The 25,181-nt window shown below is 48.7% G+C and overlaps 1 protein-coding gene across 1 annotated transcript in view; it reads left to right on the top strand.

The window, feature by feature from the left end:
- Positions 1-25,181, top strand: part of LOC138515918 (protein FAM47E-like) — a 500,413-nt gene that overhangs the window by 386,960 nt on the left and 88,272 nt on the right. The window contains exon 6 of the mRNA XM_069630684.1: positions 6,761-6,919. Coding sequence (XP_069486785.1) covers positions 6,761-6,919 — 159 coding nt within the window. The remainder of the gene's footprint in view (positions 1-6,760; positions 6,920-25,181) is intronic.

The following is a 25,181-nucleotide window of genomic DNA, read 5'->3' as shown; positions in this document are numbered from 1 at the left end:
ATCAAGAAAATTGTACAGAAACATTGACCTATCCTTTCTCAGGATTCCACTTTGGGCTCACTCTTCAAGGAGCCGCCCATATTTTCATACAGTAAAAGCAAGACTCTAAAATACTTCTTGGTCAAGAGTGACACTAAAACCAAGGCAGCTACTCCCCTTGCCTCCAGTGCACCAATTGTAGCTTTGTGCAACTGGCTTTAGCATCCCAATACAGGCACAACAATCTTTTTGAGAGATTGCGCACCATGTAAGAGTCAAAGGGGGTCATTCCGAGGTTGGAGGTAAGTAACTGTCATTACCGGCATGGAGTAAATACTGTGTCCGTGTAGGTCAGAGCCCGCTAATAGAGGGCTATAACAGCCTCACGGGCACAAGCTTTGCGCCATGCCGGTAACGACATTACCCGAAAGTCCCGAAAATGGCCCTTCGCGCCATCAAGTAAAGCGCAGATTGCATTATCGTCATGATGCAAGATGGCATTAGTGGCCACCGTTATTAGCGGTCACCGCTATTAGTGGTCACCGCTAATAACGGTGGCCATAAAAAAGTAGAACCGGAAGTAGCATCATCGCACAGGAAAGGGAAAGAGCACGGCGGCCATCTTTAAAAACACAATCCATTGCCATCCTCAGCAGCCAGGACCTGTAGGACATTGCTGTGTGTGAAATCCAATCCACAACAACACTACAATGCCCAAGGCTGTGAAAAAGGGTGCCTCCCGCCAGTGCAAGGAGCGCTTCAATGAAGATGAGTTAACCATGCTTGCGGAGACCCTGGAAGAACATGCCAATGTCATGTTTGCCCAGAGCCTCAAGAGGGAGGCTATAATCAGAAAGAAGGAGATCTGGGCACTAGTGGCGCAAAAAGTAAGCGCGGTTGGCAACACCCCCCGCACTACCAAGGACTGCAGGAAGAGGTGGGATGACTTGCGCCTGCGAGTCCGCACCATCCTCTCGGTCAACAGGATCCAGGCCATGTCAAATGGCGGAGGAGCAAGCTCTCCCATAAAGCTATCCCGGTGGGAGGACATATGTGCAAGCCTGATCGGCATGGAGGCCATTGAAGGCATGGGAGACATGGAGTGTGGCGTCATGTCATCGGCGGACATAGGTGAGTATCCTAAGAAAACACAGTAATGCAAAGTCTGATGATAGTCCACCAATATGTCTGTCTAAAGAGGCAAGCCATGGCCCAATACACACACATACCCAGCATAGTTGTCGTATGCAGCATAGACACATGCAGATGCCTGCAGCAAGGCAATGCCATACCTTACACAAAAGACACTAACATGTCAATGGCATAAGTCACACTTCATGCAGGCCACAACAAATATGCATGTCACATAGCATACGTCAGCCCCAACATGAGTGACCCTGACGTATGCCTGCATTACCCACCCATATAGCAAGCAATGTGATCATCAAAACTCAACTGCCTATTACCCTCTCTTGTGTAGAAGAGCAATAATACGAAAGTATGCATGATGCTTCTCAAACCATCACTCATGCCGTCCTTCTCTTCGACCCCCACAGGCTGAGACCATGACAGCGAGGCCCGGGACTCACACCCACAGCCAACCACACCCCGGAAGAGGGCCCGGGATGAGGGCAACAGGCCTTCGACCTCAAAAGCCCAACCCAAGGCTCGCCATGCACCACAAAGGAAACCACCTCCGGATGCCACGGCACTGGTGCTGCCAAGGGCCGTTGAGACAGAACCCGCCAATCCAGTCACGCTGGCACAGGACACAGCTGAAGCTGCACTTTCAGCAGGGTCCAGTTCAGTCGGGGAGGCATCAGACACAGCACCCCTGGCTGAGGAGGAGGCGCAGAAAGAGGTGTGGGTACCCATGGAGGACGACTCCTCCGAACTGCCTCGCACACCAAGTCCGGCACTATCCCCACAGCTCACATCGGTGGACTCCGACCACGCCACCACCCCGGAGCAGTCTGGGGTGGAGTTCAACCAAGGGGCCATGAGTCCGATAGGGGAGCCGATAGAAATTGTACATGACACCCAAGCACTCTCTGTCAAGGATGGCACTCTATTAAGAGTGGCACAGGACACTCAGGAAGGGTTTGGGTGGTTGTGCCAAAGTAAAGTGGACATATAAGTACACACACAGCTGAAAGAAAGGAGAACGAAGAGTAGGCAAGTGTAGTAAGAAAATAGGTACAGAATGGATTCCCTCTTGGGGTGTATGCAGATATAGGAAAAGAGTATTCCACGAACCTTAGGAAAACTCTAACCTTCTGCCCAGTTTGCTATAACAGAGGCCCACGCTATTTGCTCATGGCTTGGAACAACAGCTATGGGTGTCTGTAACGTAGAAACTAGACAAGGGAAGGGGCAGAGGTTGCCTGACGGAAACCAACAGACAAGCTCTGTACAAGGGGTCTACAAACAGTACAAGAGAAGACACTAACAGATAAATCCAGGGAAAAGAAGTCGAATAGCAAACTAGCAGAAGGAAATGAAGGGATAGCCGTATAACAGGATTGGATAGGGAGAAAGAACTGAAGGTTGAAAACAAGGAAGAAAGCAAGGGAGCAGCAGTCAGGAAACAGAGGAACTGTAATAACTGAAAGTAAATAATGAAGGTAAACTGATTTGGATAGCAGAGGACGGTAGGGTACAAGGTAGAAACTCAGAAAAGCAGGGAAGCAATGGGCAAGCCCAAAAGGAGCAGGGCTGTAAGCAAGGAAGCCCCGAGGGATAGGGCTTAGGGCAGTGGAGTGAAGCAGGCTGCATGGCAAGGAGCCCAGAAGGGCCGGGCAGCAAGGAGTGAGCCCAGAGGAGTAGGGCCACTAACTGTAGAAGGGTGCAGGAGGACTGTAGAAGGCTGCTAGACTGGAAGCCCAGCGGACGACGACTGTAGGTTGAAGGCAGTGGAGCGTGATCTGCTGTAAGGCAGGAGCCTGGAAGGCAATGGCGGAAGGTAGCAGCGGAGCGTGATCGGCTGCAAGGCAGGAGCCTGGAAGGCAAGGGCGGAAGGTAGCAGCGGAGCGTGATCGGCTGCAAGGCAGGAGCCTGGAAGGCAATGGCGGAAGGTAGCAGCGGAGCGTGATCGGCTGCTTGGCTGGAGCCTGGAAGGCAATGGCGGAAGGTAGCAGCGGAGCGTGATCGGCTGCTTGGCTGGAGCCTGGAAGGCAAGGACGGGAGGTAGCAGCGGAGCGTGATCGGCTGCAACGCTGGACCCTGGAAGGCAAGGACGGAAGGTAGCAGCGGAGTGTGATCGGCTGCAAGGCTGGACCCTGGAAGGCAAGGACGGAAGGTAGCAGTGGAGCGTGATCGGTTGCAAGGCTGGATCCTGGAAGGCAAGGACGGAAGGTAGCAGCGGAGCGTGATCGGCTGCTATGCAGAGGAACCGCATACAAAAATACGTAGCTCGAAGCAAAAAGGTGCTGGAAGGACTCTTAATGCAAGAGACTGAGCCCCTGCAGGCAGCAGCTTTTATACTGCCCAGCCCAGCACAGAGGCAGGCTAATTGGTCGCACCTGGCTAAGCACACCTGCAGACAATCGGCCACCTCCCTCTCTGTTCCTGAGCTGGTGGAAGCAGAGCAAATCCCTAGGGCTTCTGGGGATTGTAGTTCCGATGATGACCAATAGGAATAGCCAGGAATAGATGGTTATAGCCAAGTGCATTGTGGTAATTGAAGTTTGTTGGAAAAAATAGAAAGGTACCAAAGTCGCGAAAATGGGAAATAAGGTCCATAATGATCGCCAATGTATGCGCCCATGGCGCAGGCATGACACTCTCCACCTCCACAGGTGTACCGGCAGGGGTGCAACGGCAGGAGGAGCTAACTGCCCTGGTGCGACCATTTGTAAGAGACAATGCCCAAGCAAGGCAGGAGTGGCACGAAAACACTGCCTCTCTGGGCAAGGTCATTGCCGATAACACCGCCTCTCTGGGCAAGATCATTGCCGATAACACTGCCTCCCTGGGCAAGATCTTTGCCGAAAACGCAAGTCGACTGTGCAAGGAGCTATCAGCCCTGCGGTAGGTCCTCGGCCGCATTGCTGATGCATTGGAGGCTGAGCGTCCGGCCCCCCAAATGGTGCAGGCGACCACACCATCATACTCGAGCTCCACACAGACAAACCCACTGCCAGGTCGTCGTGCACCCTGCGCCGTCCGGACATGCCGCCACCAGGTGCAGGGAGTGGCAGGAAGTAGACTTTCCAGCCTGATGAAGGCAATTGACACTTGTTTGGACATGTGTGGGGAATTTGTGGTGGGAGGGGGGTGAGGGTGTGTGGGGGAGTTGGCGGGGGGAGAGGGGTGAGGATGTGTGAGGGATTTGGGGGAGGGGGATGGGGTTGAGGGTAGTGGAGGGTAAGTACACATTCATCTTCATTGTACATTTCAATACACCTGTTGTGTTAAAAAAAGACTTGAGTGGACATCATTGCGCATGTGTCTTTTATTCATATACAGTGCATAGTGTACATATACCCCCACACCCAGTGCCCTCTGTCCAACTATCATGTCACCCTCTGCAGCCAAGTGTGTCAGAAATATTGTGCAATCACTGACTAACGAACAGCATGTCTCTCCTGTGCATCGGCACAGCGATGATGTGCAGCCACATCTTCTTCATCCCCTTCATCATCACCAGGTGGTGGCAGTTCAATGGCAGGGGCAGGTCATGTAGGTCGCTGTTCCGAATCACTTATCACTTGATGTGCTTTGCACTCCGAAGTTATTAACAGTGCCTCTAATAGCAGGGTCTTGGGTCGGAATAGCCATTGCCTCCAACCTCGGAATGACCCCCAAAATGTTTACAGTATTAGATGCCCCTTTGGCAAATACTATGTGGGGCAATCAACACTGAAAGTGAAGCTAAAATGGAATGAGCATGACTCTAATGTATGCACCATGAACTTGAAATCACCAATGACCAGAAACTTTCTTGAAGAAGGTCATTAAGTATCACAGATGAAGTTCCAAGTGCTCAAAGCGATCAACTCCAAGTCACGTGAGCAAGATGTGACAAGAAAGATTAATCAAAGAGAGACTTTTTGGATAGATCGACTTAACTCCCTCTTTCCAGTAGGTCTTAATGAAGAATGTCATTTTAAGTGATTCTTATAATCATCATATCTGTTTTCAGGAGATGCAAGGTTGATATTGTATTGACATTGGACCTCATTATGAGGTTGGCGGCAAACTGCCAGTGCCGCCAACCCTGTAACACGGAATCTGGCACCTGACTTCCTGGTGCCACCGGAAACATTGCAAGTCCCGGCGGCGCGGGAAGTCAGGCACCGGATTTTGTAACTCCCCATAGGACTCTATGGGAGTGGGGAGACGGAAGCGCAGGCACAGTTGATAACAGTGCTGGTGCTTCCGTCATGATTCTGCCTACCAGGGCCGCTGCACCCAGCAGAGTCAGACCTGTTGGGCGCAGCGGCCCCAGCAGGCAGAATCGTAGTGTTGCGGTCTGGGAACAAGGGTGCCGGGAAGCTTACCGGCACCCTTGTTTTCGGACCGCCACACTTGTAATGAGGCCCATTGTAACATTTCCGATTTTTTCAATCACCAGGAAGCAATGCTCAGTCCTTATTTATGTATCCTTCTCAAGAATTACCTATGCTTTCATCATGGGTCTAAACATCTGTATCATCTAGTAGATTTGTGATCCCAAAGGAGACTTTTGAAATTCTAATTTTGCTGACAGGTATACACTTATGGACATTACTGTATATGGTGAACGCATCAGCCACCATTTCCAACACCTCCACAGTAGAATAGAGGTGTATATTGCCTATCATGCACTTTGCTGCTTTGGGCTCCATCCATTGAACACGACACCATCACGCTTGTGAGGTCATCGCACAGCTTCACATCCTCGTTGCAATGAAGCATTCACTTTATTAATTAACCCAGCGGATGCACCAAGCATTGTAGCAGCAGCAGATACTCTGTGGCTACCACACTATGGAACCATGTTCCCCAGAGGAGAGGTAAGGAACTAAACAATAAGTTGCAACTACCCTTTGCTACATTTTCTTCTTAACAGTAACCTTTCTTACATTGATCTTTTCCTTTTCATTTGTAGTGTAAGAGCATACAATGAGGCCTTAACTGAGACATCTAATCCATATGTATCTCAGTCATCCATAACCAGTATGGTTTACATTAATCTACAATACCACATCGTTTGTTTATTGTCATCTCAACTGAGGCATCGCATGACACGTAAACAGTACATTTCTTGACACATTAGGTTCACACTTGAGGACAAAGACTTAATCAGAAGGAAGGTTCAAACGTTACATCATACAGTGTATAAACACTTCAATGATGCCAGTTCTTTTTATATGCACTTTGTTTACTTTCAGAATGTTTTCCATGAAGATGGACTGTTAGTCCGAAATGCATTGGATTCAGCTGTTCACTTTCTGCTTGTGTTTTCAAAATTATAACATTTTGTTGTGATTATAAACCTATGTTTAGAACAATTTTCTGCAATGTAGTAAGATTGACTGAGAATTGCCTTTTGAAATGATTTCTAAGCAGTTCATACAGAGCATGTTTTTACATATGAGGTCCTTCCCAGTTCCAGTCTGAACTGACAGGAACCATCGGACAGATTATGGTGACTGACTATTTTGCTCTACTTTGGTTTTACCTCATGAAAAGTATATTAATGGTGTGTTGTGCTCCTCTTTCCTATTCCCTTCCTCTTTATTGCTGCTGTTAAACGTTCACAAAACCTTTACACAATCTTCCTTGTCATTACGTGCAGGGTTCTTCTTACATTCCTAGCTGGGTGAAAATAAGGTATGGGGCATGGTACCTTAACCCAAAACTCTGGAAAAAGCTAGAAGGATCAAATCCTTTTCTGGATCCCCATGCTGATGATGATACTATGAGCCCAGAATCAAGAACTAAACTGAACCAACAGGTGAGTGCTCTTCATGTCTCTTTTAAGTGCAATGTTTGTTCCGATTGTGTGTCTTGCTTAGAATGAGCTGTGAACATGGTGCTCCACTAATTTAGGATCCTAGCTGTAGTGATCATTTTTACTGATAAACTCATGGATAGATAGAGGTTTAATTTGGTGTTTAAGGGAAGCACTGTGCTCCTTCTCAGTCTGAACACAATGGAGCTTTAGGGAGTAACTCTATTGCTGCCAGAAATGCTGGGGCGCAGAAGGGACTGTCTTCTCTAAAGGCCAAATTGGAGCCTGTATGGTAATACAGAAGCACCGCCAGTTGGTAAGGCCACTTCTCTCGTTTCTTTCTCTTTCCCATTACCTTTGCCCTTGAGATATGGGGCAAGTGTTTTTCTTTTTTTTAAACTTATTGCGACAGGGTCACCTGTTCATTACTCATATGGAAAGGCTGTGGAACTCGGGCGGTTATTGGGGGCCACTTGCTCCATGAAGCCTGTAGGTGGTATGTGTTGTATTGTATTGTATTGTAGCAATATTTGTAAAGCGCGACACGGGCCTGATAGCATCTGGGCGCTAATAGGAGACAGAGAGGAGGAGAGAAAGCAATCCACTCTAGAACAGCAATTTTTAAGTTGTTTACGGAAGCTGGATAGGACATGGTTGCTCCTAACATGATGCAGGAGAGCACTCCATAATGACGGGGCCAACACTGAAAATGATCTGCCGCTGGGCCGGGCACGCCTGAAGCGGGGAACACACAGCAGAAATTGATTGGAGGAGCAAAGTGATCTCTTACGTTGATAGAGGGAAACCTTAGTTTGAAGAAATTGGGCTCCCACAGAATGGATAGCGCAGTGAACTGTACATAAGATGTTAAAGCTCACCCGGGCTTTAACTGGCAACCAGTGGAGGCGTTGAAGAAGATCAAGTAGGTGGGCCAGTCCATGGGCGTTGAGAGCAGTCTGGCAGCCGCATTTTGAAGAATCTGAAGCCTCTTAATTAACATCTCTGGTTGGCCACGATAGATGCCATTACAATAATCTATAGCCCCCATAATGGAGGCAGTCACAATTTTTGCCCTCGCCTCGTCAGGGAGAAAGGGGAGGGCCTTCTTTAAGATCTTCAGTTTTATGAGAAGGATCCTGCAGAGTTCCCTCAGCTTTACATTGATGAATTCAGAGGGACAGTTAATTCCCAAAAGGGTAATACAACCCACATTAATCAAGGAGAAATATTTCTCATGAACAGGAAAAACAAGGCTGTAGCTTTATTTCCACAGCCTAACCCTGACTTCTCTAGTAAAAACTCTGAGAAAATCAAGCCAGAGTCAGTGGTTTCCATTTCCTGAAGTATCTAGTGATTCTCTAGCTATGCTGGCACCTAGTCACCAGTCCATGCTCAGAGCAAGAGTGACAGATCAGCGCATGGCTATATTGGATTTAGCCTATCTTGTGTAGATTCGAACTAGCCTACCCTGTGTAAATCTGATTTACCTACTCTATACAATCTTGAATCCAGCCTATTCTGATTATATTGGATTTAGCCTATCTTGTGTAGATTCGAATTAGCCTACCGTGTGCAAACCTGACTTACCTACTCTATGCAATCTGACTTAGCCTATGCTGCATATACCTGATTTAGCTCATTCTGTGTAGATTTGAGGCAGCCGACTCCTCGCTAATTCGGTCCAGCCCTTCCGGTCAATTGCCCCCGGATTATAGAATTGACTGCTACGAGCGTCTTACCACTGCTCAGGGACCTACTGCATGACCAGAGACAAGGCTACAGGATTTCTATCCAACGTACCTTTGGACCACAACCTTACAGTTCCCTTACCTAAAATGCTTCGATTAAGGAACCTTTTGTCCTTTCTCACCATATTATTAGCCACAAACTCTCCCAGTACTATACTACCATACTATCATTAATTGTAGCACGACCCAGTACATTACATATACAAATAGCCTAACTCGTACTCAATGGCTAGCTAAACTCAGTATGGTCACCCAACAGCTACCAATGCATGACTCCCAACCTTGTAACACGACTTCCAGAAACAAAGGTCTCCGCTAGAGACTAGCTAAACTATTTGAACCTCTAGCCAGAACCCTCACCATCCCTAAAAGAGAACCAACCCACACTTTGAAACCTCCATTATCAAAAGAAAATGCCACCTCAGCACTCGCCCAGTATATGCATCATTCAATCACACCACTTCTAAGTCCCAAAGCTCTAAAGCCTCACCTTCATTAGCATCCACCAACCCTATCCTTAAAGGTGCTCTAATCAATGCCAGATCTCTGGCTGCACATGCAACTGAGATATCTGACATCATCCAATTAGAACCCCTCGATTTCCTAGCAATCACAGAATCATGGCTACATGCCGCTGCAGGCCCTGCCCTCTCACTGGCTATCCCCAATGGCTATACTATCTTAAGATCTGACAGAAATGACACTCGAGGAGGAGGTATTGCCCTCATCGCTAAAGCTAACCTACCAATCAGACTTGTGCCACCCCTCGACATTAAATAATGTGAGCTTCTCACAGCTAAGCTTACTATTAACAACTTCCAGACTCTTACGATCCATCTGATATGCAGACCTCCAGGACATATCGGTACCTTTGAGGAAGATATCTCCAACATCTTGTCCAACAATCTAAAAAACTCCTCTCAAGTCCTATTATTAGGGGACATGAATTTAGGACTGAATGACCCTAAAGACTTACATGCAGCCAACGTGACCAATACCCTAACTGAACTAGGCTTTACCCAAAGAGTACTTCACCCTACTCATAACAAAGGAAGAACACTGGACTGGGTAGCAGACTACAATTGCAACGCCTTCATTTCATCCATATCCCCCCAGATCTGGACAGACCACCACCTTGTTACCTTCTCCCCAGCTACTGAAAAACTAATTTCCATACCCACTTCGCTAGCTCCACTCATTGCAACAAGGAATAAAAAGAACATTACCTATGATAACCTACTTCCTCTCATTTTCCCCACACTCAATGCACTCCCTGATAATCTGGGACCTGATGCTTTGGTTAAAGAATACAATCAAGTTATGTCCACTTCCCTAGATTCAATAGCGCCACTTAAAATGAGACAAAGCAAACCTAAAGCCCACCTTAATTCATGGTACACCCCACACCTAAAAACCTTACGCCCAAGAAAAAGACAATGCGAGGCATCCTGGAGATCACTACCTTCCGAGGAAAATAAGACTAACATCAGCTCCATAACTGCTCTCTATAAAAGTGAAATACTTCTAGCGAAGCGTGAAACATATAACTCCAGAATATCACAGGCCAAATCAAGTACAAAGGAACTCTTTGTTATCTTGAAAGAGTTAGAAGCCCCTATCCCAGTACCAGACAACTGCATAAAAGATTAACCATGGTGCTCGAACATTCAGCAAGCACTAGCCAATAAAGTTACGACCTTGCAAACAAAAATTGCCAAGAAAAAAGTTTCTCTAACTAGCACCACCCCCCCCATAACCGCCCCTGTACCATCCAATAACTCTGATGATCCCCCTTGCTTAAGTTCTGCAAAGTCACCATAATTGAAACTGAAAAAATCGCATTATCACTTAAACCATCTAACTGCCAGGGTGACCAATGCCCTGCACAACTCATAAAAGATGCTGCCAGAGACTTGGCCCCTTTCATCACGAAACTCATAATGCCTCATTCGAGGGGATTGGGTCCTCCGACGTATTCCATATCTATGACATGTCATCACCACAGCTGTGCTGCTTCAGAAACTTTTTTCGGCGTCTGCGTCCTGCGTCGATGACGTCGATGCGCCGTCGTTGAGGGCCTCCTCCGACGTCCGACGTCATCCGATGTGATAAGTAGGACGCACGACGCCCGTAGCCTCAGTTCCGTTTTTTCCGCGAACGTGTTGCTTCGTGAATCTCGGTTAACGCCTTGACTCTTTGGAGTTCTGTTCTTCTCGGTTCTTCGAACCTGTTCGTTTTGTGAAAATCCTTCGTGTGAAGATGTCTTCGACCCCGCGTCCGGGTTTCAAGAAGTGCGGGGAGTGTGGGTCCAAGATGTCGGTGACGGACTCGCACGACGCCTGCCTCTGGTGCCTCGGGGAGGCCCACGACACGGATGACTGTATCGACTGCCAGTCGCTCACGTCCAAAGCCTTACGCGAACGTAAGAAGTTGTTGTCGGTAAGTCGGGTGTCCAAGCCCAGGAAGTCGAAGTCTGCGGGGCTTTCGATGGATGATTCGAGGGGTGACTCTCCGCGTCATCGTCGGAAGTCTCGTGGGTCTCCTTCTAGGAGTCGGTCTCGCCACTCCTCAGCCTCTTCGAGGCATTCTCGGAAGCGCCGACACCGGTCGTCTTCCAGGTCCTCTTCGGAGGACTCTGCCCGGCACGTCGCTTGCCCCACCAGCTGTGCGACGCCGGAGGAATGGGCTTCCTTCGAGAAGAAAATTCTGGCGATTCTTGAGTCGCAGGGTACTAAGCCATCCGCGCCCCCGAGTGGGGTCGGTTGTGATAGGTCGAGAGACACCGCTCGCAAGAGTGGTCGGCACGAGTCACGGGAGAGATCCCGTTCGGACAAGGAGACTCGTTCTCGACGTACCCGTTGCAGGTCCCGGTCCTCGACGCGTTCGAGACCGTGTGCACCTGTGAGGTCTTCGAGGAAGACATCGACGTCTGAGGCGTCGAGGGCGTCGACAGGCTTTCTCGAGGCTCCGGCTCCGAGGAAGTCGTCGAAGCCGTCGACGCTCAGGTCGTCGAGGGACACGCTCGGGGCTCCGGCCTCGAGGGCTGTGTCGACGCCGCCGATGCTGGAGGCGCTGCATCTGACGTCGACGCCGATTTCCTCGACGTCGACGCCAATCCTCTCAGCGCCGATGCCGGTTCTCTCGACGCCAGCGCCGATACGCTCGACGCCATCGACGCCTTTCGTGTCGGAGGTACCCCGTGGCACGGGAGAACCCCCTAGGAAGGCTCTGGTTAAGAGCAAGCACTCTCGGGTGCCTTCTTTTCGCCACCTGGACTATATTTCAGAGGCGGATGAGGATTCTGATGGCCTGGTTCCTAGTCAGGTTCCAGATGAAATTGTCTCGGGCCATAGTCAGTTTGACGATTTGAGACAGTCACTGCATGATGCCAGTGGACTGGACACCTCTCCGGAGGTGGAGTTTTGTAGGCCTGAGCCTGGCTCTCATGCCGATTCCTCGTACCGGCGCCTTATGGCTAGGGTTTCTGAGTACTTGGGATGGTCTGCTCCCCCAGGGGTGTTTGTGCAGGATGATCTGACGGACATCCTTGATGTTGGTCCCCCAACTGATCCGGTACTGCCGTTCCATATGGCTTTACAGAGAAGGGTGGCGGCGGCTTGGACTGCTCCGGAGAGTCTCCCGGCGGTGGGCAGATCCTTGTCGCGAAAATACCGTCCAGCCAGTAGCGACCCCTGCTACTTGACCAGGCACCCCACTCCGGAGAGTTTGGTGGTGCAGGCGGCCACGGCCCCGGCAAAGCAGGCGTCGTACCCTACCATCCCTCCTGATAGGGACGACAAACATTTTGATGGCTGGGAGAAGAAAGTGTTTTCTTCTGGTGGTATGGCGCTTCAGGCGGCCAACTCCATTTGTGCCTTGTCTCGTTTCACACACACTCTGTGGAACTGTGTTGCACTAGCGGCTGAACATATTCCCGAAGGGGACGAACGGGATGGTTTCCTTGCTATGGTCCAGGATGGTAAGGATGCCATGTGTGAGTCCGTTCAGTCGGGTTTGGACTTAGCTGAATGCGTCAGTTGGTCCATGGCGGCGAGCACCGTAATACGCAGGTTTGCCTGGTTGCGAAAGTCGGGGTTTGCTCCTGATGTGCAGTCCCGGGTCCTCAACATGCCCTTTGACGGTGAACACCTTTTTGGCAGCAAGGCTGACGAGAGCCTTGAGAGGTTGCAGACCTCAAAAGCTGCAGCGAAGTCGTTGGGCGCTGCAGTTCGCCAACCTCCGCCTTTTCGTCCTAGGGGACAGCAGTGGAGGGGTGGTTCCTTTCGCTATTACTCCTTCAGTAAAGCGAGAGGAGCTGGCAGTCAAAGAGGCCAACGCAGGGGTACCAGAGGTGGACGACAGGGTACCCGTGGTGCCAAGGCCGCTCGGGAAGTTGCCTCTTTGCCCTCAGGTAACGCCGCAGCCGCTCCCATTCAGTCATGAGGCCATGTCCCATGGTTCGCCGGTTGGGGGAAGGCTGGCGCAGCATCTTGTAGAGTGGCAAGCCATTACTTCAGATGTGTGGGTTCTGGAGATCATAACCCACGGCTACTGTCTTCCCTTTCGGCACAGGCCTCGCGACAATCCACCGGGGAACCTCTCTTTGCAGAGTCCGGATCCGCTCCTTGCGCAGGAAATTCAAGCCCTGCTGGAGAAAGGCGCCATAGAAGTGGTGCCTGTAGCGGAGAGGAACAAGGGATGGTATTCCCCTTATTTTTTGATTTCGAAGAAAGACGGGGGATTGAGACCCATCATGGACTTGCGCGGTTTGAACAAACTCCTCAGGAAGGACAAGTTCAAGATGGTTACTCTCTCTCAAGTCCTCCAGGCCCTTCAGCTTCAGGACTGGTTGGTGTCACTCGACCTCAAGGATGCTTACTTCCATGTGCCGATCCATCCCAAGCACAAGAAGTACCTGAGGTTCGCGGTTGGCGACTCGCACTTTCAGTTTCGGGTCCTGCCGTTCGGATTGACCTCCGCCCCGAGGGTTTTCACCAAGCTCATGGTGGTGGTGGCAGCGCATCTCAGGCAAGAGGGGATTCACGTCTACCCCTACCTGGACGATTGGTTGATCAGGGGGAGCTCTCCCGAGCAAGTCCTGGATCATCTGTCCGTCACCTGCCACTCCCTTCACAGGCTGGGCTTCTCCCTCAATTTAAAGAAGTCCCATTTGACGCCAACACAGCGGCTCCAGTACATCGGAGCAGTGCTCGACACTTCCCTGGGGCAGTGTTTTCCTCCCCAGGTGAGGGCTCTTCACATTCAGCAGATGGTGCACAAGTTTCAGCATGCCCAGACGCTCCCAGCGTTCGAGTTCTTGAGGTTGCTCGGCCTCATGGCATCCTGCATTCTTCTGGTGCCAGAGGCTCGCCTGCGGATGAGATCTTTGCAGTGGGCGCTCAAGACGCAATGGTCGCAGTCCTCCGGCAGGATGTCCGACCCGGTTCAGGTGCCGCCCTCGGTCGCCCGGGACCTTCTGTGGTGGGCCGTCGAAGGCAACTTGACGAAGGGGGCTCCATTTTGGCTTCCCTGGCCGGAGGTGACGATCGTGACGGATGCATCCCTCACGGGTTGGGGAGCTCATGCCAACGGGCTGACAGTCAGCGGTCGTTGGTCTCCGTCGGAGTCCAGACTCCATATCAATCTGTTGGAGCTGAGGGCCGTCAGGCTTGCCCTGAAGGCTTTTCTGCCGACTGTGCGAGGAGAGAGTGTCCTGATCCTGACGGACAACACAGTGGCCATGCACTACCTCAACAAAAAGGGGGGGCAGGGTCACTTCCTCTGTGCAGGGAGGCGATGCAGCTCGAGTTCTGGGCCATCCAGCAGGAAGTTTCGATCTCGGCAGTTCATCTGGCCGGAGACGAAAACGTGACGGCGGACTCTCTGAGCAGGCAGAGCACGATCTCTCACGAGTGGGAGTTGGCTCAGGAGATTCTCCTGGAGATCTTCGCCCTTTGGGGGACCCCTCAAGTGGATCTCTTCGCCTCCAGTGTCAACCGGAAGTGCGAAAGGTTTTGCTCGCGGGAATTTCCTCCAAAAGGAGCCTCAGGAGATGCGTTCGTGGTGGAGTGGTCATTCCCGCTGCTGTACACGTTTCCTCCAGTCCCCGTCATCCCGCAAGTGCTGCGGAGGTTACGGAAGTTCGGTTCCCGGATGATCCTCATTGCTCCGGCGTGGGCTCGGAGGACGTGGTACCCGGACCTTCTCGACTTGTCCATCTGCCCTCCGCGTCGTCTTCCCTACCGAGACGATCTGCTCTCACGGGAGGGGGGGTCAGGTTCTCCATCCAGAGGTCAGATCCCTCAACCTTCACGCTTGGCTTCTGAAAGGTTGAGGTATAGGGATTGGGACCTCCCTGAAGACGTGATGGAGGTGTTGCTTTCGGCCCGAAAGCCAGCAACAAAGTCTCTGTACCGTTGCCGTTGGCGTAAGTTCTGCGACTGGTGCTGAGTTCAGAATGTGGATCCTTTTGCATGTGACATCCCCATGGTTCTGTCCTTTTTACTTTCTTTGGCCCACAGGGGCTTGCAAGTGGGTACCATTAAAGGTTACCTGGCGGCGCTGTCCATCTTTAAGCGCTCGTCTGAAGAGTGTTCTTACTTTAAAATCCCTTTAATTTCACAGTTTCTGAAAGGGCTCACTAATGTGTTCCCTCCGTCACCTTTCCTGGTGCCCGGTTGGGATTTAAACCTTGGTCTTAAGTTTCTTATGGGTGCTCCGTTTGAGCCTTTACATTCTTGCCCTTTGAGGCTGTTAACTCTGAAAACTGTGTTTTTAGTTGCGGTTACTTCCGCTCGCAGAGTGAGTGAGTTACAGGCACTTTCAGTTAAGCCACCCTTCACTGTATTTCACAAGGACAGGGTTGTCCTTAGAATTCGTCCTTCTTTTCTTCCGAAGGTAGTGACGGAATTTCATTTGGCCCAGATGGTTGTTCTTCCGGCATTCTATCCTCCTCCGCATCCTGGTAAGGAAGAGGAGAGGCTCCATAGGCTTGATCCTAGGAGAGCTTTAAGCTTTTATGTTTCACGCATGTCCCGGGTCAGAGTGGACGATCAACTCTTTATTGGTTACGCTGGAAAGCGTTTGGGGCAAGCTGTGACGAAACAGACTTTGTCTCGCTGGATTATTTTGGCCATCTCGGAATGCTACCGCTTGGCGTGTAAGGACCCACCGGCTGGCTTGCGGGCCCATTCTACCAGGGGTATCGCTGCGTCTACTGCCCTGCAGAGGGGTGTTCCTATTCGCAACATCTGTGATCCAGCCACCTGGGCTTCAGTACATACATTTGTACGTCACTATTCCCTCGATTCCATCCGAGCACAGGATCTGGCCTTTGGCAAGGCGGTCCTTTGCTCTGCTATTTGATTGGCTATTCTAAATTTTGATTCTAAATTCTTTCCCTCCTCCTTGCGCTGGTACTGCTTTGGGAGTCTGTCATAGATATGGAATACGTTGGAGGATCCAATCCCCTCGAAGAACAAGTTACTTTCTTACCTGGTAACGTTCTTTCGATGGGATGGTCCAACGACGTATTCCATATCGCTCCCGCCCTGCCTTCCCCGCTGCAGAATTTCTTTTGCGATTGCAGCTTACGTTCCGCAAGGCTTTGTGTCTGACTGGCAGTTGACTAGTGTCACACGTTCTGGGGGAAAAAACTACAACTGAGGCTACGGGCGTCGTGCGTCCTACTTATCACATCGGATGACGTCGGACGTCGGAGGAGGCCCTCGACGACGGCGCATCGACGTCATCGACGCAGGACGCAGACGTCGAAAAAAGTTTCCGAAGCAGCACAGCTGTGGTGATTACATGTCATAGATATGGAATACGTCGTCGGACCATCCCATCGAAAGAACGTTACCAGGTAAGAAAGTAACTTGTTCTTCTCATCAGGTAATATCCCATCCAACCTTAAGGAATCCTGGGTGCTCCCATTACTGAAAAAACAGACCTTAGACCCATCGATACCTACTAATTACCGACCGATTACCACAGTACCATTTCTTTTGAAAATCATAGACATAATGGCCTACTCACAAATTCAAAAACATCTTGAATCTAACTTCTTACTAAGATCACGTCAATCTGGTTTTCGAACTCAGCATGGGACTGAAACAGCTTTAATAGACCTGAAGGCCCAGATTGACGAACTTAGGGATAAAGGGAAATCAGCCCTTCTTCTTCTCCTGGACTTATCGGCTGTATTCGACCTGGTGGACCACAGTGTCTTATGTAACCATCTGGACTCTGCCGCTCACTTCTCAGCAGAAGCCATAGCCTGGATACAATCCTTTCTAAGTAACCAGTCTATGAGAGTCTTCTCTCCCATTGCAGCTGCAGACCCCCTCCCCATCACTTGTGGAGTACCTCAGGGATCCTGCATCTCACCTACCCTATATAATATCTTCACTAAGCCCCTTTTCGATGATCTGGATCATCTTGGTGTCACCTACACTAACTATACAGATGACACTCAGATCCTCCTACCACTTACTGGGGATTATAATAAGGATTTGGCCTTGGTGAATAGGATATATCTCATCATCCAAGCTTGGATGCCCACTCACGGTCTATGCCTGAATGATGAGAAGACTGAGATCATCATCCTAGTTACTACCTCAACTGTCAATAAACTGAGCCCTAAATACTCTGCTGTCAATATTGACAATAACATCATTACCGTCGCCAAGGAGGTGAAAACTTTGGGTTTCTATCTGGACTCTACCTTATCCCTCAATAGGCAGGTCAACGCCATGGTCTCGTGCATATTGATTCGAGCAGGTTAACCCTTCTTGTCGAATGACAGCTGTATTACCCTAGCCCGGGCGCTCATTCTGTCAAAGTTAGACTACTGTAATGCGCTGTATATAGGGGCTAATAAACAAACCATCAAGAAAATCTAATTCCTGCACAACAACTCCCTCAGAGCAGCACTTGGAATTGCCAGGAGAGAACATATGATGATAGGTTATTTATAACGCGCTTAATACCCAGAGGTTTCTAAGCGCGGACCCGGGGATCGAACCTGTGGTGCTCCGTGTCGTCTTGCTTCCAAGAAGAGCACATTGCCCCCAAGCTATCCTCCAGAGACTATATCTCCGAGATCAGAAGATACAACAACTGGTTCTCAACACAGCACAAAATCAAATTGAAAGTTGCGTCACTTACATACAAATGCTTGAATAATGCGGCACCTTGCTATCTGACAGAAAGACTCGCCAATAAATCTTCGATAAGGACTACCAGACTATCTAATACTAACTACATTGCTGTCCCCAGATTCAAGCTAATTAGAATCGGGGGTGGCAGCTTCCTGGTCAAGGCAGCCCAACTATGGAACTCCTTACCCCCCCCCCCCCTTCCCATTAAGGGCAGATCAATCTTACCAAATCTTCTGCCAGAACATAATAAAATGGTTCAAGGACTCTGACATCTAGACATGTACCAGACCCTTACAACTAACTGACTCTGCTTCATGTAAATATTTTAGCTTTTAGATATACTATTGACTGTCTTGCATATGTCCTCTTGCCGGACCCTGCCACGTTTTTGTTCTTACATGAGTTCTCTGCTTGTACATTGTCCTTGCTCTGTTTACTGTAGATGTATTGTTTTAACCTTGATGTGTAACTAAGCTGTGAATTATCTTATGCTATGCGCCCTGATACCCACGGGTCTGGTGCGCAATACAAATAATAAAACAAACAAACAAAACAAACATGGCGTGAGCACTAGGTCTGGCATGAACCATGACATTCTCCCAGCTGCCTGGAGAAACAATTTTAACGATCCACAGGTCAACTTGTTCACACAGCCTAATTCCGACATGGCAGACATGTTATTTATCACTTCAGGCTGCATGGCTCGGCCATGGGCTGATCCATGGGCCAATCCGCATCCATAAAAAATGCACAGCACCTGCAGGGAATTAAAATACTGGCCACATTATTGGGTAAGAGTTGGAATCATTAAGCAATGGAAGGTCAAAATACACAAAGCCAATCAGGAATCTGAACTGCTAATGAGTTCTATCATTGTTTCAATCACTCTATCAGACCATGCATGAAGAATTGTAGGAGCTTCCTGATTTGGTGGAGGATAGGATGGCGTTCCTGATAGAGTGCTACTACTGTGAAGAGAGCTATAGAGAGAAAATCAGAAGAGCAGAACTTGTGTTGACCAAGCTAGAAGGGCCACAGATGTTTAGAAAATGCATGGACAAGTAGAACCAGGAGAACAGGATATGGGTTGGACAAGCCAAAAGGGCTAATGAGAGGTTGCCAGAGAGAAAAAGTGGGCTCAAATAGTCGAGCAAGAGCTTAGAAGAAGTCAATTTTAAAGGTCAGGCTGGGTGATGGGCTCTAGGCTCATAAACTCACATGGGCCACACCCTACAACCCTGACACAGTGAGAGTGAAGCCAGCTGGGGCTATTTTACAGTCCCTTGTAGGAGTTGGGAGGCCACCAGACTCCAATAAAGGAGCGTTGCCGGTGCTTGCAAACCTGGGTAGGGGAGAGGAAATCTACCTGCGAGTACGCAGGAGGGGGGTGAATACTTACCAGCCATCTTGGCTGAGAACCCCTAAGGCAAGAGGGGTTTCAGGTCTTGCCCAGGTAGCTGTTTTGAGACTATTGCCTTGACCTATGATCCAGTACCAAGAGACAGAGAGAGCCACAGACAAGACAAAGACCTCTGCCAGGAAGAATACCCCTTCATGACAAAGACAACGTTTTTGTGGAAGACGTGTGGTGGTCCTCTCTGAAAAAGCCTGTAACTGTGAATGACTTGCTGCACACTGTCCTGGGCAGTGGCTGAGTAGATTTTTGTTCAAACCAGACAAGCAATTGAACTCTGGACTTGCATTCACTTAGACTAGGCCTTTCACAAACTTTTTGTTAATCTTCCCTCCAGCCACTGTTTTGCTTAGATTTACGTTGCATACCCATCTTAAATCCAACCTCAAACCCATCCCTAGTCAAGAACTCCACAAGACATAGCCAAAGCCGGGAGAATGACTGTCCCGGGAGGCAGCCTTCAAACGCTCATCAGGTAGGATCTTTGGAGTGCACTGTTCTTCCAGCAAAGTCGGTTCCCACTATTTGTGTTTACTTTCCTTTGTTTTCCTTTTCCTCTGAGCCTGACAGTAAACCTATTCATTTCACACACATGCTTGTTCGAGCATTCTGATTCGGCACGTTTGTGACACTATATTTTGTGCAAAGCTAGCTAGGTAATCATGCTGAACAAAGCTGGGTGAGAGTGTCCTGTCAGGTGCTCAACTTGCACTATACTAAATGAAAGATTCCTTGAGCAGCAAGGTCCTCACTTCTTTTCTGAACTGCAAGGGTGATGGACTCGTTTGGATATATTGCAGTGGCGCTCCACACAGCTGGCGCGTATTGGGAGGATGCCAGTTTCCATTTGTTTTTTTCCTTTCTTTTTTTGTTTCAAACTTCACAATGTTGCTGCTTCTGGAATTGTTCTGGCCTCCTAAGAGGGTCAGTCTTCCATTAGGTATGGTGTCACTTGAGTTGCAGCAGCCTGGGGTGTGATTCAAGCTGGTTTAAAGTTTATCCGGACTGGTTTTAGTTGGCAGTGTAGCTTCCAGTGTAGGCCTGATGTTTCATTTTTGCTTTTGCACCTCAGCTGAAATCTGGTTCTCCTTGTTGTTGAGGACTAACCATGCATTACCCTCTTCCAACTGTGTCACCCTCCATTCTACACCAAATGTTCCTATGCACTGTTTGGTGCTCTTAACCTTCTCCTTCAAGAATGGAGTCATTCTGATAAGGCTTCCCTTCCTCTCCCTTCGCGGCTCAGCAATTCCCTTTGGCAAACACTGCTTCTTGGCCATAGGGAGAATTTGGGGATGCCCCCTGGGGCTGGACTCTAGCACCGCCGATTTGATGCAGGACCCAGATGCCGAGTGGGGAAGATCCCATGGCCTCCCCCGCAGCACAGATGGAGCACGGAAGAGGATTGTCATATGGAACATGCAGCCCCTTTAAGAAGTGCACCCAGGGAGATGGATGTTAAAGGGAACCTGTGGTGTTGCAACCATTTTACTGAAATGACTGACTCCCGCATGCAAGCCCCGACTGTAGAAATGCTTACCACTTATTTGATGAAAGAACATGCAAGCACAAAGCAGAGCAAGGGTCTGCTGGCCCCGCTCCCAAGTCTTCCAGCAGTTATAAGCATTTGCACAAATCTCCAATCCATGATGACGAGTCGACCTAACATAGGTTCGGTAAGCAGGGCCATGAAACTTTACTGCCCATACATGAATTAGCTAGCTGCTTACTCCTAGATCAATCCCTGATGAAAATCACTGTCACGCGGTGCTGCCACGTGCTGTAATAAATCTGACACAAGTGGAAGACATGGAGGAGTATAAAATATAAAAGTGGGTTGTGTCTTTTGTGGAGTCCACTTGGCTTTGTGATACTCCTTTGGTGGGAGGGGAGTCATAGTTTGCATAAAATTTAGTGTGAACCCCATGCTTACTATTCTAATGGGGCAGTAAACAAAGGCTTTTGAGGACATGCCCTCTTTTAATCCAGAAGACAGAATTTGAATTGATGCTTAAGAAGGTTTCTGCAGGTGTCAACATGGTGTTCCATGCAGGGATTTGTGTTTTTGTATACCCCTAATCCATAGTTAATGATTTCCAGTGTCTAGTTGCAGGACTTCCGAACATGGAAACTGTTCTAACCTAATGGCTAAAATGGGCATGCAGGTCTTTCTCGTGTTTGATACAGCTTTTTGCAGGCTTTAAGCTGCAGCATTCACAGCTTGCACTTCTGTGGTGCGGTATAGGCATGCTCATCTTAGAAATATATGGTTGCCTTCTTTCAGCAACCTCTCGCCCTGTTCAATAGTAACAGGCTTCCATCCAAGGTGAAATGAAGATCAGGCAGTCCTCCATCCACCGCTCCACCTGCAGCAGTCCTGACTGTCCTATGTTGGCCAGTCGATAGCTGGTGCTTGTGCGCCATCTGACACCCTTCTTCAAACACGGGTGGTGCTCCATCTCAAACCTTTGGCTGCGTGAAGCTGTAGGGCACGGTTATGTGATAGTTTGATGGCATGCCACTGAATTCAGGCCTTGTGTTTACTCCTTGTCCATTAGACCCTGCAAACAACAGCTCTATTGTATTGGATTGGTACCTGGTCAAGACAAGGTGTGATGAATCCTTTGGAGTCATCACTGAACCCCAGCCTGAGATCTCCTCCCATGTGGCCAAGGGGTGGCAGCCAGCCGCTACCTGATACTAACCAAGGGGGTGGTATTATGAGGGAGGATCAGATAGGAGGTGATGGCTATCTGGGAGATGTGGTGAAAAACAGTATCCTTCCCTTACAAATAAGGAAGACCACATAATTCCTGAATCCTTAATAGATGATTGTCATAGGATAAAGAAAGAGAGGCCTTTAGCCAACCCTTTTCTTTTAATAAAGATGTCTGATGTTGAGAACATTACCACTTTGTGCCTGCCTCTCATTTCTGACTCCTCACAAAGGGAAATAGTCTTGGTTCTTCCAGGTGGAGGAGGGAATTTTCTATGTGTTGAAGCCATCTGTGGGATCCGGGGTGATCACTGGTCTGAGGCGAATCAATGCTTTTGTTTTGACAAAAAAATTAAAAATGTAAAATGCTACAGCAAATCCTTCCACCTCATGGAGGTGAATATCTGCATCCTTTTATTTCCACATCCCAGTAAGGGTAGATTATTGGTGGTTTCTACATTTCTGCTTACAAGGGATTTCTTTTCAGATCCTGCACCTCCTGTTCATCCTAAAATCTCCTTCAGCATGTTTACAAATGGTTTGTCTGCCATTGTCGGGATTGTGCCCAGGAGAGGTATCCTTCACCCCTATATAGACTATTGGCTGGTTCATTCAACCTCGAGTCAGAAAACTTGATTAGGCCCTGAACATTTTGCAGTTCTCAGGAAACCCATAGGTACCTGATAAATGTAAAGGAATCCCATGTCAAGTTATCTGAAGAGTTCCCAGATTGAGATTTTTCTTTCCAGAAACTAGGCACTCAAGCGATGTGACCCACAAGCCAGTTAAATACAGAAGAATCAAACATTGGTCAGGGAGTCACTTAAGGGGCAGGTAGACATGGTGAGTGGGCCATGATGCATGCCCTTTGTCCTCTGTCCTGGTTAATAATCTTGGCTGTTTATGTTGGTGATGCCTTGCACGGTGCCATGGGTATGTGCCCGCCTGGGCTTCCCAGTTTGACATCTGCTTTGACATTGAGATGCCACCTCTCAGAAATTTGAGGATCTGTTTGTGATTTCTTCCCGGATGAAGATCACTTTACTGTGGGGGTTTCTCTCCCAGAACCTATTAAGTGTGTTGCAATTTTGTATCTCACAATCACAAATTATTACCACAGATGCAGTGGGCATACTTGGGGCCCTACTCAAACCAGGGCCTGTGACCAAAGGCATATCTGTCCCACTTCTCCATTCCAAAGAAATTACTTTTGTGTCTCTAGCTATTCTGGCATATGTTCATCTCATTTCAGGCTTGGTGGTGGTGATCAGAACAAACAATACAGTGACCAAGGCATACTTAAGCAAGTAGTGGTGAAAGGTTCATGGGCCCTAGTCTTTTTTGCTGTGGAGATAGTAGCATAAACAGAGACTTTTTTCCCGACTCTGTTTACCATTAATATCTGTGGTGTGGACAACATAAGGATGGATTTTTGAATATGATATTCCTGTCATCTCAAATGTTTGACCTCTCAAGAAGAGTTTTCTGGGCTATTTGCCTATGATTTTGGCAACCTGGTGGATTGCTTGTAGACCCTCTAGAAGCTTGTCTTCCTTTGTTTCCTTCCAGATTCTCGATGAGTGGGCATTTGTAGTTAATGCCAAGCTCTTTGCAGAGTGTTTTTGACCTCTTTCTATGTTCACATATTTCTTCATCCCCAGGTTCGTTGTTCACGTTCTGTAGAAAGAGCCCTAGTGAAGTCAACTTTCAACAAGTTAGTTACATACTTTATAACCTTTTTCTACTTATCCAAGAACTTTCCCTTAGTGCCTAGCTCTTGGTTTCAGAAGGATACCAAACTTACAGATGACCTCTTTCTGAATAATAATTCTCAGGACTTTGATTTAACAGTGTTTTTGTTTTTTTGTTGATCTCAGTCCAAGTAAGGGGGGAGGGGTAGAAGAGTCCATTCCCTGGTGAACATTTTTCTTTCAATCACTCCCAGTCTCAGGGGTTTGAGCGTCCTCACACTTCTTTATTGGCACTTCATTCAGTAGAGTCAAGTCTTCTGCTGTGTTTGTCTGACTCCTGGGGTGAAGACACCTTTCCTGGATCTAGGACCATATGTGCACTTGCATCCTAGGAAGGGATAATGGCATAGGCAATGGCTGGATGTGCCTAAGAGCCTTCACCAGGAAGCTGGCCAAGTGAGCTTCCCAGTCAGTGGGACCAGGAGTTGTATGTTTAGCAGCAGGCCCCAAAACATCCACCCATTGCCCTCTCCTTGTCCTTGCCTCGAATTCCTGCCTTTCCTGTACCTCTGGACTTCTCCTCTCCGCTGTTTACTTCTGTTTGCTCCTCATATGCCTCATCTATGCCTCCACATACTTGTATGGCCAACCTTGCTTAACTATATCTTTTCTCGCTTGTAACATGACCACTCCTCCTGTTTCACTCTCCTAACCTCCTCCCTTCTATTCTTCCTCTCATCCTCTTTCCCCTTCTCATTTGTCATATTACCATCTACCTCTTCCTGGGTGACTTCCTCCTCACTGTCTTCCTCCTGATGTCTTCCCAAACCCCTTATTAAGGGACACCTCCTTTCCCCGCCTGATATTTCCTCCACCTTACTTCTCAAGAAATGTTAGTCCTTTCTTCTTCTTCCTGGTACCTTCTTCATCCAGTTTGCTAATGTCCTGGCACCTGCCTCCTTTAGCGGTTTCTTTCTACCATCACCAACTTCTTCATCACCTCACTACCCCTTCCCCTCCTTCTGGTCACCTCTCCACAGCCTTTCCCTTTCTGCTTCACCTCTGCCTCCTTTTCCGTCCACCACCATCTCTCACCAACGCACCATCTCCTTCCCAAAACACAGACCCCATTCCTTTATCAGCTCCAGGGTTATGTAGGGATTTTGACCTGCCACTAAGGACGGCCCCTGCTTAACCGCTTACGTTTGTTATAAAAATATGTTTTAGATCTGATTGGTCAGTTTGTGTTAGTTAGCAGGCTGTACACTGCATCAATTGCCAACCGCCTCCAGACTCGCTGAGGCATGGCACAACCCTTGCTTAAGGCCATTCATCATCTTGGATTCCCACTGTTTGTCTGTCTGCAGTGAGGCTGATTTTTTGGGGTTTGTACTTTTTGCCCGAATCTAATGGTTCGCATGAACCATTAGATCTAAAAATGCTACCACCAAAGGTTCGAACACCAAAAGTTCGAACCTTTGGTGGTAGCATTGCAGGTAAGTAAAAAAATGTAAAAAAAGACTGCGGGGGCTGTG

This window comes from Ambystoma mexicanum, chromosome 6q (assembly GCF_040938575.1).
Source record: "Ambystoma mexicanum isolate Mex_15411 chromosome 6q, UKY_AmexF1_1, whole genome shotgun sequence".
Lineage (NCBI taxonomy): Eukaryota > Metazoa > Chordata > Amphibia > Caudata > Ambystomatidae > Ambystoma > Ambystoma mexicanum.
Note: the sequence above shows the minus strand (reverse complement) of the source record. Positions and strands in the feature narration are given on the sequence as shown.